Here is a 12,644-nt window from a genome sequence, read left to right on the forward strand (position 1 = left end):
CCCCCAGCGCATAGGCCTTGGCATACCACAGTTGTTCAGTAGAGGGTGGTAGATGATGATGCTTCAACTTGGCCAAAAGCAAAAATCAACTTCTGAAGTTGGTCTTGTGACATCTGACTCTTAAATCTGTTTCTCCAATGTCCACCTGTGAATACATTGGGCCTGGCTTGTGTATACAGTAAGTGTACTCACCTAGGCCTGTACTATGTGCTTAGTTGTGTCCGACTCTTTGTGACCGCATGGACTGTAGCCCGCCCGACTCCTCTGTCCATGAAATTTTCCAGGCAAGAATACTGGAGCGGGTTGCCATTTCCTACTCCAGGGGATCTTCCCCACCCAGGGATCTAACTGGAATCTCTGTCTCCTTCATTGGCAGGTGGATTCTTTACAACTGAGCCACCTGGGAACCTGGGCATGGGTATTCAGCAAATGTATCCTGGTGGGGGGGAGCGGTGTCCGAGTGGGCTAAGTTATTTTCTTCTTGTCCCATAGTCCTTCTGGGCTTACTTGGTACAGTCAATCAATCAACATATATTGGACTTAGCGTCTCTTCTGGGAGCCTAGGGACATCACAGTCTCGGGGAACAGTCAACAGGGTCGCCGGTCGTAAAGCAGGCTCTGCCCGCTCTTCTGGTGCTGAAGGGGTCTGGCGGCGCATCAGTTTCCTCGCCTGTAAAATGGTCTTGTGAGACTGGAAGGAGCCAGAGGGCTGGGGCTGGGTGCTCACCCAGCGACCGGACAAACACCTGCACTGGACGAGGAAGATGACTGCCGTTCCCGCTCCAGGCCAGGGCGGAAGCGGGGCAGGAGGGGAGGGGCCGCCGCCTGCGCCAGTAACCCGATCCTCTGGAATGCGCCGGGGCCAGACGCGCCCCCAGCCCGGGCCCGGCGCCCTTCCCCCGGCCGATCCACGGGTCCTGTCACTGGGGACGGTCTCCGCAAGCTCCACCCCCACCAGCCCTTGGGTCCTAAGCGCCGGGGACTCTGTAGGCAGGAGCCCCACCCGCCCCGTGGGGTCCCGAGCCCCCGGGGACCGTCTTTGGCAAGACCCTCTGCCCCAGGACCCCTCCCATTCCTTTCGGCTTCCTCCTTAACTTTCTTTCTTTGGGGCTTTGTGTTTTATTAAGTAGATTTTAGGTCTCGATCTTCAAATAAAGACTAAACATTAAATCGAATTGTAGGTTCCTTTAAACAAGAGAGCAATCTCTTCGCGCTGGGGAGAGGCCAGAGCCTGGAGATTTGAAAGCGGGCGAGGGGGCCGTTAAGATCAGCCAGCCTCCCTTTGGAAAGCTAGGGTGGGGATGGGGCTTCAGCTTCGGCTTTGTGACCCAGGGCAGGTCACACATCCTCTATGGACCCTGCTCTGGGTGGGGGGTGGGGTGGGATAATTCCCAGGACTTGAGACGCTGCAGGGAGAATAAACGGGAAAATGAAGAGTCCCAACCTAGCCCTTTTACCATCTAGTCCCTCAATTCCATCTGCCACTTCTGCCCTTGAGACAGGCGCTCAGCCATGTCTGAATCTTAGCGATCCCATGGACTTCCTATCTTTTACCACTTCCCAAAGTTCAAATAGCACCTGGGTTTCAGTGGAAGCACTTTCACCTTTCACCGCCACCCTTACCTTCTCTCCCTCTGGCTTTCCCTGGCTCAGTGAGTCCAGCCTCACTTCCCTCTCTACCCTGCACAGATGCGGCCAGCAGGTTTCTGCCCCTGGACCTTTGCACTTGCTGCTTTCCCTGGGACACTACCCTCAAATGAATTATCTCATGATTTGCTCCAGCTCCTCCTGAATTCAGCATCATCTCCTGGGGTAACCCGCCCAGAGTACTCAACTCTAAAACCACTTCCCCCTGCATCCTGCAGGAAGGAGGTACCATTTACTCTCCTTGAAGCTGTGCTTGTCAGGTTCCTCCCTCAGACTGTGTGCCTGAGCGGGTGCTCGTGTGTTTGTGTCATTCATGTGCTCCCCCATCACTAGGCTCACAGTAAGTGCTCAGTCAGTGTGTGTGGAATGAATGAATGAATGAATGGGAGAAGCCCATCTTCACTGACTGGGACTGGTTGATGGATTTCAGGCCCCCTTTGACTTGCCAGAGGAGCCCCCAGTCTTGGAAGACTAAGCTGGAAACAGCTGCACCCAGCTCTGGGGGGGGGGTCAACCTCTGGCCCAATTGAGGATCAGGACTGGGGTGTCCCAGAGGGAAAAAGGAGAGGATGAGGAAGGACACTGGGTCACAAGGAATGGCAAGTCACAGCACAGGAGCCTAATGGGGTAGGTATTGGAGAGTAGGGATGGCAGAGGCTGCCAAGGGCAGCCAAGAGAGGTCTTCCCCATCTAGCCCCAAGGACCCTCCTGGGGCAGAGTAAATCAGACATAGACAGTAGGAAGGGCTCACTCAGATGGAAGGGTCTAGGGAAATCCCTGTAGGCATGGTGATGGAAGACTTCTTGGAGGAGGGGAAACTGGAGGTGGGTTTTGAAGGATGAGTAGGAGTTTGCCAGGAGGCTAAGGAAGGGCAGTCCAGGCTGAGGGTACTCCAAAGAACTGCAGTTAAGTTTGGCCAAATGATAATAAAACAATTACAGAAAACATTTATTGAGCTCTTACTATTTGTTCAAATACTTCCAATAGAAGTCACAATACTCTATGAAGTAGGTGGGATTATTTGCTCCATTTTCATAAGCAATAAATATAAACAGAGAGGTAATACTCCTTGGGCTTCCTTTGCCTCCATTTTCCAAAGCCTGTCTGCTGGTCACCCTCTCAGCTCAGGCTAGCCCTGGCCGCAGCTCACCAGACCATTCTTACCTATCAAAGTCAAGGCCCAAGTTCAGGGGGGAGCCTCCTCAGGCTACCCACTCACCCTCCTGCCTTGGGGAGAAGCATGGTCCCATCTCCTTCAGTCTAGCCCCACCGCATAGGCCCAGAGAAGGGTCCTAGGCTGCGGCTGGTTATAGGCTACGGGCTGCATCCCCTTCATTTAGGCATCCCTTTGGCCAGACTGGGGCCCGAGAGGACACAACTGGAGGCTACAGAAACCCACAAGCCTGGAAACACACACACATACACACATACATACATACACATATGCATGGATTCACACAAGCACAGACACCCACTCCTGTGTGTGAACACACCTAGGTTCATACATGAACACATACAGGCACATGTGGGCACAAACAGACATTTGTGGGTCCACAGACACACATACCCCCAACTCTCCACCAGCCAGGCCAGGCCTCTTGCTCATGGTGCAGCCTCCCTCAAGGCCTTCTTGCTCCACAGCCCAGTTAGGGGCAAGGCCACGTGAGGAAGGGAAACAGAAACCAGGTGTTCATGTCCATAGGCCAGTCGGACAAACAGGCCAGAAAGTGCCACAGCAACCCCACCAGCCCTCTCCGTTAACACTGGCTATTGGATGCTAGGCCTCATGCAGGGAGCCGAAGACCCAGCAGCCCCAAGATAGTCTGCCCTGCTGGGACTTATGGTCCGCCCTAGCATTGTGGATGGCTTCAGGTATAATGGAAACAAGGTGAGTGGGAGGGGCCTCTCTGAGAACCAGCTGTTGGCATTGGGGGAAGGGAGCCAGCACCTGTTAAGGCCCTGAGGGCAGCAAGGAGTTGGGAAGACGCCCCTCAGAGAGGGTTAGAGTGAAAGGTTAGAGGGTGTCACCGGAAAGAACAAAGGAATGTATGGGCCCTCCACCAACTGGTGATGGACTGACTGGGGGCCATCCAGTGTGTGATGAGAGCCATGGGGGGGCGGGGGGGTTTGTGCAGGGGTCGTAGGTCAGACCCAGATGTCCCAAGGATCTGGCAGTGTGGTGAAGGGCCCCTCCCACCTCCCTCATATTCCCATTCCCAGCCAGTCTTTATGGAGGCCCATTAAGCCTGACCTGACAATCATAGTAGTAATTAACAGGTAATAATTACCATCTGGGATTCCTGACTTAACAGCCCAGTCCGGGAGCCACCGAGGTACCCACAGGAGGCTCTGGCAGACGCAGAGGTAAAAACGTAAGCCGCTGCCCGGGGCATGGACGCCCGGGTTCTACTGGATGGATAAGAGCTCAGGCTTGGTCACGCTCTGGCCTCGAGGGCAGGTCACTCCACCTCGCAGAGCCTCGATTTCCCGTCTGTAAAGTCAGGAAGTCGGACTCCCGCGATTTAGACCCCACCCTATGAAAAGCAGCAGGATCAAAGCGATTCCAACAACTTCTGGTTGGGACCTCCTCTCCCCTCCTCAGTCTTTCTGGGGCAAATACACTGCGGGGGGGGTGAGCTGGAAACAGACCTGGCCCACACCCCCGGCGAGCCGCCGGACACAGCTCCCTTAGGCCCGCACAATGCCCAGTGTGAGGCGCGACAAGGGAGACAGCATAGTGAAGCGAGAGGCGCCAGGGAGTTATTTATCTATCCGCAGCCCCATCCCCCTCCGGTCCCCGGAGGCCAGCACCGCCCCCGTCCCGCCCGGGGCCCCACGCGCGGACGCGGGGCGGGGCCTCTGGGAGGGCGGGCGCCGGGTGGCCGGGCCCATCACGCCACCCGGGACGTGCCTTGGCGGGAGGCGGCGCTGAGGGCATTGGTCGTACACAGCACTCCTGGGGCGGAGTGACCAGGCCTGGTGCTCGGCCCGCCCCCATGACGTCAACCCACAAGGCAGCGCGCTGTTGTGCCGTTTACCGCGCGTCACCCGGACAACGGCAGGCGGTGGAGGATAAGGGGGGCGTCATTGGCTTGGCCCCACCCCATCATGCAAATGAGAGACGTCACTCGTGCCCAATGGCGAGCGGGGACAGTGAGCTCATCGCGCCGGGCCGAGGCTATAAGGGGGCGCACGGGTTGCGCGGCGCAGGAGCCGCCGCCAGCGGAGGGCCGGGCGCAGCGGCCGCGGCCGGGGAGGGTGCAGGGCCGAGCGGACGGGGGGGGGCGCGGGCCCCCGGGCGGCCGCGGCCACTCCCCCCCCGGGCCGGCGCGGCGGGGGAGGCGGAGGATGGAAACACCCTTCTACGGCGATGAGGCGCTGAGCGGCCTGGGCGGCGGCGGCAGTAGCAGTGGCGGCGGTGGCAGCTTCGCGTCCCCGGGTCGTCTGTTCCCCGGGGCGCCCCCGACGGCGGCGGCCGGCAGCATGATGAAGAAGGACGCGCTGACGCTAAGCTTGAGCGAACAGGTGGCGGCAGCGCTCAAGCCCGCGGCCGCGCCGCCCCCGGGCCCCTTGCGCACCGACGGCGCCCCGGGCACGGCGCCCCCCGACGGTCTGCTTGCCTCGCCCGACCTGGGGCTGCTCAAGCTCGCCTCGCCCGAGCTCGAGCGCCTCATCATCCAGTCCAACGGGCTGGTTACCACCACGCCGACGAGCACGCAGTTCCTCTTTCCCAAAGTGGCGGCCAGCGAGGAGCAGGAGTTCGCCGAGGGCTTCGTCAAGGCCCTAGAGGACTTACACAAGCAAAACCAGCTGGGCGCGGGCGCGGCCTCCGCTGCAGCCGCCGCCGGGGGACCTTCGGGCACGGCTGCGGGCGCCGCGCCTCCCAGTGAGCTGGCCCCAGCGGCGGCCACGCCCGAGGCACCCGTCTACGCGAACCTGAGCAGCTACGCGGGCGGCACCGGGAGTGCTGGGGGTTCTGCGACGGTCGCCTTCGCCGCGGAGCCTGTGCCCTTCCCACCGCCGCCACCCCCAGGCACGTTGGGGCCGCCGCGCCTGGCCGCGCTCAAGGATGAACCGCAGACGGTGCCCGACGTGCCGAGCTTCGGCGAGAGCCCGCCGCTGTCGCCCATCGACATGGACACGCAAGAGCGCATTAAGGCAGAGCGCAAGCGGCTGCGCAACCGCATCGCTGCCTCCAAGTGCCGCAAGCGCAAGCTGGAGCGCATCTCGCGCCTCGAGGAGAAAGTGAAGACGCTCAAGAGCCAGAACACGGAGCTGGCGTCCACGGCGAGCCTGCTGCGCGAGCAGGTGGCGCAGCTCAAGCAGAAGGTCCTCAGCCACGTCAACAGCGGCTGCCAGCTGCTGCCCCAGCACCAGGTGCCCGCGTACTGAGCCCGCGCACGGGGCGCATGCGCGGCCCCCTCCCAGAGAGGCGGGCTCGCGTGGGGGGGGGGCGTGGGCGCCCCGGACTCGGAGAGGGCGCGGCCCCGGGGACCCCCCCCCCATGGTGCCAGGACTCGGAGAGGGCGCCTCAGACTCGACAAGCTGGACCCCCTGCTCCCGGGGGGGTGAGCGCATGACCTCCCCTGCCCCGCTCTTGCGCTGCCTTTATCCCGGGCCGCGGTCACCCCGTGTTGCACAAACCCGCGCGTCCTGGCCGCCCCTTTGTACACACCACCGCCGAAGGAGGCTCCGAGGGGGCGCAGCCTCAAGCCCTGCGCTTCCTTTTTCTTTTACCCTTTTTTTTTTTTTGACTTTGGAAGAGAGAAGAACAGAGTGTTCGATTCTGCCCTATTTATGTTTCTACTCGGGAACAAACGTTGGTTGTGTGTGTGTGTGTTCTCCTGTGTTGGTTTTTTAAGGAAATGGGAAGAAGAAAAAGAAAAAAAAAAATCCTCTCTCCCCCCCTTTCCTCGCTCTCGCTTCCCCCTCCCCTTCCATCCCTCCGACCCCCCCTCCTCCCACCCTTTTTCCTCTGTTTGTTTTTTTGTTTTGTTTTGCTACGAGTCCACATTCCTGTTTGTAATCCTTGGTTCGCCCGGTGTTCTGTTTTCAGTAAAGTCTCGTTAACGCCAGCTCGGCTCTTCGCCTCCTTCTTCTCTCGCAGGGGCCTGACAGGGTGGGCGGGGCCTGGCCGAGTCCCCTCCGCTCCTGCCTCCTTCACCTCCTCCCTCCGCCTCTGCTCGGAGGAGGCCGGACTCGGCGTCCGGGAAGAGCCTGCACATCTGGCGCTCAGCGAGCGCCATCTAGGCGCCCCTGGGCGCCGGGCCGACTCCAGTCGGCTTGGGTGGGGGACATTGGGGTTTGCAACCTGCCTTTTAAATAGCCAGCCCGCGGGTGTCCCCTTTGCGTAGGAGGGACTGCGAGAGGGGAGCGGGGGGCAACTCCAGCCCGAGACGGAGTGAAAGGCAGAAACGTGAATTTTCCGGGCTGTTGTCTGCTTGTCTCTAAGATGGGCAGAGCAATCGTAAACTTGTTCCATAAAGTGAGGATTAAGAGAGTTAGTTTACAGAACAGGTCTTGGCTTACAGGTGGTGCTCCATCTAAGCTTGTGTTATCATTTGTTGGATGGGAAACCTGAATCGCAGGACCAGAAGAAAGGCTGTCTTCCTCCAGGCCTGGGGTGTAGGTAGGTTCTGTGGGACCTCCCTGTTAGAGCACTAACTTGAAATCCAGGATTTTTCAAGTACTTTCTGAAACACCCCTCCCCCAACATCCTATTCTCCCGTTTTGAAGAAACTAAGGTTCAGAGAGTTGAGTGACTGGCTTGAGGTCACATACCCTTTTTAGGAGCCTGTGTGGGGATGTATGGACCTTGGACCTCTCATCTCCAGAGCCTTGACTGCCAGGTTCCCCTCTTCCCCTGTCTGCTCTGGCCTTTCCTATTGGGGCAAAAGACCCCAGACCTTGCGCTTCTGCCTAACTTGGGGTCCCTAGGGCCTTGAGCTTTGGTGGCCAACAACACAGGGCAAGTGAGTTTTGAACTCCAGTTGTGTACCCAACCCTGCTAGGGAAGGTGGGCAAGTATGCCTGTTTTACAGATGAGGAAACATGCAGAGAAGGAAGGTCTCGTGCCCACAGTCCCCCTTGGCCATCAAAAGAGAGGGGCCTCTACCTACAAGTTCATTTTTCCTCCAGGTCACCCTGGCTGCCCACTTTTCAAGGCTTTGAGAGCTGCTCTTTTAACCATGTGACCTCTCCTTGGTACCACCTTCAGGCAGACGTTTCAGGAGAGGGGCCTGGAGTGAGAAGAGGGCTGGTAACTGAGCTTGGGGTGTCCACACAGAGGGGACCAAGAAGAACCATGCCTGGCGGCAGAGCCTCACTCTTCGGAAGACTTGGGTCCCAGCTTGAATGCCAGTGTGCCGCGGTGACCCTCAGCCAAGTTCCCTTCCTGCTCTGGCCTTGGATCTCCTGTGCTATGAAAAAGGATGTTTCCTGTGTCCAGGTAACATGTCTCAGGTCAGAAGCTGGAAGTGCTCAGGAGACAAACAGTAGAGAAAGAGTAGTCAGGCGAGGTGTACCCTGTGCAGCCCCGAATCTATAGAGAAGGGGGGACACCAGGGAGGTTAAAAGATCTGATGCCCCCTGAAATGTTTTTACTCACAGCACTTCTGACATCAAATGCATGTTTGTTTTATTTTTCCCCACACCAACCAGTTCTCCAACTCCAGACACCAACTGGGTATCCTACAATTCTCTACTGGAATTAGAAGAGGCTGCACAGGTGAAGAGTTCAAGACTGCCCCACTTCAGATACCAATCAGTCCTAGATTACTACCTATACTCCTTTATGTTTTAATTAAAAAAAATTTACCTATTTATTTTTGGCCTCGCCAAGCATGCTAACCAGAATTTGAACCTGTGCCCTGTGCAGTGGACAGGCAGCATCCTAACCACTGGAGCGCTAAGAAGTTCTCTGCCCCTTATAGTTCTTAACAACTGATAATAAACCCGAGAGTTTCCATTACCCATTCCTCAGGTTCAGTAATTTGCTAAAACAGCTCACAGACCCCAGCTCACAGACTATTTCCAGTTGATTATAAAGAAAACAACTCAGGGACAAGCGCATGGAAGAGACGCGCAGGGCAAGGTATGGGGGAAGGGCAAGGAGCTTCCCTGCCCTCTCTAGGTACCTCATTTTCTGAGCATCCCATGTGTTCACCAATGGGATGATATCACTGGCATTTGGGGATTAACTCAAAATCCAGCCATCTCCCCTCCCAGGAGTTCTGGGAATTAGGGCTGAAATTGACAACCATCTAATCATGCCTTCCCTGGAGTAGGAAGTGGCAACCCATTCCAGTATTCTTGCCTGAAGAATCCCGTGGACAGAGGAGCCAGTGGGCTAAGGTCCATGAGGTTGCAAAGAGTAGGACAGTAAGTGACTTCACACAGCACAGTCATACCTTGGGTCTTTTTGCAGACCAGGCCCCATTCTGAAGCTATTTAAGTGCCTTGGGCCACTGCTTTTCTTAATAGCATACAAAAGACACATTAGATACCAAAAAAAAACTCCAGAGTTCACCAAAGTTTTAGAAGCTGTGTGCTAAAAACCAAGGACAAACACCAGATATATCTTGGGACTACCTGGTGGTCCAGTGGATAAAGACCCCACGCTCAGAGGGCAGGGAACCCAGGTTGGATTCCTGGTCAGGCAGCTAGATCCCACATGTGAGAACTAAAAGTTTGCATGCTGCAACTAAGACCCTGCACAGCCAAAAAAGGATCAAGTGTGTCTTACACCTTCCTGCTAAATGGCAGCACGGGGGCCTTTCACCTCCCTCGAAGGAGCCTTGGGGCTCGGTGGAAGCCCAGTCTTTTTACTAGCATGTGCCATGAACGGCTTTCTGGAAACCACAGATCTGATGCCTACTTGACACTTTCCTAGATAAAAAGGCTTTGACTGCACTTGGTCCTGGGCAGGTGTCTCTCTCCAGGCTCCACCTCCCCACCCAAACTATTGCCTTTCCTTCTGGCCTTGGTACCTTTGCACAGCTGCATGGCCTGAGATACCTCTTCCCTCGGCCACACAGCTCATCTCCACCTTTCAGCCTCTGCTGCAGGTGCCCTTATGGGGCTCCATCGGTGCTTTGTGCTTCTGCTATTATTGCCCTGATCACCCTGGATTTGTGTTTGGCTTTCTTAGGGCCGGGATAGGACCTATCCTGGTGGCTGCCGAAACAAAAGACCGAAGTTTTGTCCAACTGCCATGTCCCTGGTTTTGCCCAGAACCTCACCCACAGTGTGGAAAAGACAGGGTCTTTGGAGAGGAAGGCTGAGCATCCCTGATGGCCTCTTGCTTGGATGTCCCCCCCATCCACCCTGCAGACTCCCCAGGGAGGCCAGCCAGAGGCCTGTGGGCCAGGCTGTGTGGCTTTGGCAGGACTTTGCTGAGCTGAGGCCAAAGTGTGTGTCAGCCGGGACCCAGCCAGCAGTGATTCACACCAGGCCTTGGCCCAGCCCCAGGAGGTGACTGGGGACGGTGGCCTCAGTTCCCCTTCCAGGACTGTGGCTCAGGGTCAGTGCCCACTTTTGCCAAGCAGTGGTAAGTTCCCAAGGGGCCCTGGATCTGGCACTACCCTAAGGAGCCCCCATCCTCAACAGCGGGAGCCCAGAGCCTGTGCTCCTTTGCTTTAAACCCTCTCATGGCTTCCCTGCACCTTCTCAACAAAACCAAAGCTGCTATCCTCCTCTCTGAAGCCCCACCTATACAGTCACCCTCCCTACCCTCCTTTCCCTCCCTCAACGGCTTTAGCCGCCTCCATGATGTCTATGGTTTTCCCTGGTGACTCAGACAGTAAGGAATTCTTCCTGCAGTGCGGGACACCTGGGTTTGATCCTTGGGTCAGAAAGATCCCCCGGAGTAGGAAATGGCAACCCACTCCAGTATTCTTGCCTGGAGAATTTCATGGACAGAGGAGCCTGGTGGGCTACAGTCCAGGGGTGTGGCAGAGTCTAACAAAACTGAGCAACTAACGCTTTCACCATGTTCCCTAAACGTGACCAGCTTGTTCTCACCTCAGGGCCTTTGCGTGTGCCCTGCCATCCATCTGGGTTGTCCTTCTCACAGCAGGCCCCCCAGTAAACTCTTTTTCTCTCTCTGTGGGGTTCAGCCCATCCCACCCCCTCTTTATTTTGTGAAATGAAATATTTCCTTCTGAATCCAGTGGGCAAGAAATGTCACAGCCATCAGCAATTTCTGGCTTCTAAATGTAAATGAGGGCTCCCAAAAGGGCACAAGATCCCTGCGATCCAGCAGCTTTCCCACATGGTGATTGCTGAGGAGCTGGGTGGTGCAGGGTTAGGGAGGATGCAAGAAGCAGCCGTTCGCCACACCTGCCACCCCTTACAGTGAACAAGGAAACAGGATTTGGCCCCACATGGCTCAGGTGCATGGGAAAGAAATCATTTCAGCGAGCCCAGAGGCTTACATCTTTTACATAGTGCGTTAAATTCCTTAACTTAATACCTGATTTTTCTTACCTCACAGTAATCTTTGATGTTCTGACTACTTGCTTCCTTTGTTGCAAACTTGGATATAGCCTGACTCCCCCTCCCGCATCCTTGGAGCAGTTTTCTCAGCGCAACTGAGAAGCTGGCTCCTGGGCTTGGTGTCCTTAACATTCCTACCAAATAGAACAATTCTCTATTTACAGGTTGTGACTATTTTTCAGTCGACAGGTTCCTTCCTAACAGTTTCACACCCCTAAATTATTTGAGTTGTTTGTGTCCCCAGCACAAAGGTCCCAGCACAGAGTAGGTGTTCAGCAAATGCCCAAGGGATGGGAGAGACTGAAGTAATCTCCAGACACATGAAGGGGGATTATTTGGGGTCCCCTCTGTGCTCAGAGCCCTAAATTTTCTATTTGGGATGGGCAGGCAAGATGTAGCAACCCTTCAGCCCTGACCTGGGTCCTGGCCCCTCCCCTATCCCACTGAGTCAGCCTTCTAGAACCCCCTCCCATCAGGAACTGGTGGGGATTGGCTGGAACCTGGCTGTGAGTCACAAAGCCGCCGTGGTACCAGTGCCCCAAGGCTGGCCATTCGGGCTGGTGGGTTCAGCTTCAAGGGCAGGTGAGTGAGGCTGGTGGTGGGTTTAGTAAGGGTGGGTACGTGGAGACCTGGTCATTCTCCCAGGGCCCCCAGGGCCTTCAGGGTCCTCCTGGGCCTTCCAGGCTGCTCTGAGAGGTGGGACAGCCCCACAGCCCCTCACAGCAAAGGTGCAAGGGGCCCCCAAAGGCCTGATGGTGAGTTTGTCTGCCTCGGGGACCCAGCCTGGAGAGCCTATCACATTTTCTTGGGAACCTGGGGAGGTGGTCTTTGCTCATGTGACATTAAATGGAGACTCAGAGGGGTTTACTCAAAATTGCCCAACTGGCTACTCAGCTCACATGTCTGCGGCTCTTACCCCTTCCTCTCGTTTCTCGACATCCTGTTTCTGTCACCCTGTCCTTCCTCTGTCTCATTCTGATTGAGTTTATGGGACAGGCTGAACCATGTGGTTGAGGAAACCTCAGAACCTGAGATGGACTGATTCAGATCCTGAAGTTGCCATCTCCAAGTTCTGAAGGCTGGGCCACGCTCATCCATCCATCTGTCGGTCCATCCATGTATCCATCCTTCCATTCATTCTTCCACTTATCCATACATTTCTCTGTTTAAAAAAAATATTTATTTGGCTGTGCTGGGTCTCAATTGTGGCACTCGAGATCTTCCATCTTCCTTGTGGCATGCAGGATCTTTAGCTGAGGCATGCACACTCATAGCTGTGGCATGTGGGATCTAGGGTCCCAAACAGGGGTCAATTCCTGGGCCCTCTGCATTGGGAGCACAGAGTCTCAGTCACTTGACCACCAGGGAAGTGTCCCCATCAATATATCTAGAACACCTACTATCTGTACTGTTCTAGACACTGGGACTCAAAAGCAGACGAAGGGTCCTACCTGGTGGTCAGCTCACAGTCTAATGGGGGAGGCAAATAAGAAACGAAATAA

General features: G+C 56.2%; 1 protein-coding gene across 1 annotated transcript; it reads left to right on the top strand.

The window, feature by feature from the left end:
- The first annotated feature begins 4,930 nt into the window (after positions 1-4,930).
- On the top strand, positions 4,931-6,722 carry JUND (JunD proto-oncogene, AP-1 transcription factor subunit). Its single transcript, XM_052643585.1, has one exon. The coding sequence runs from the start codon at positions 4,996-4,998 to the stop codon at positions 6,037-6,039; it is 1,044 nt and encodes a 347-aa protein (XP_052499545.1). The 5' UTR covers positions 4,931-4,995; the 3' UTR covers positions 6,040-6,722.
- Positions 6,723-12,644: the final 5,922 nt, after the last annotated feature.

This window comes from Budorcas taxicolor, chromosome 7 (genome assembly GCF_023091745.1).
Source record: "Budorcas taxicolor isolate Tak-1 chromosome 7, Takin1.1, whole genome shotgun sequence".
Classification (NCBI taxonomy): Eukaryota; Metazoa; Chordata; class Mammalia; order Artiodactyla; family Bovidae; genus Budorcas; species Budorcas taxicolor.

Bases quoted from the DNA above. Each gene is read 5' to 3' on its own strand.
- JUND (XM_052643585.1), top strand. From the start codon at position 4,996: ATGGAAACACCCTTCTACGGCGATGAGGCGCTGAGCGGCCTGGGCGGC.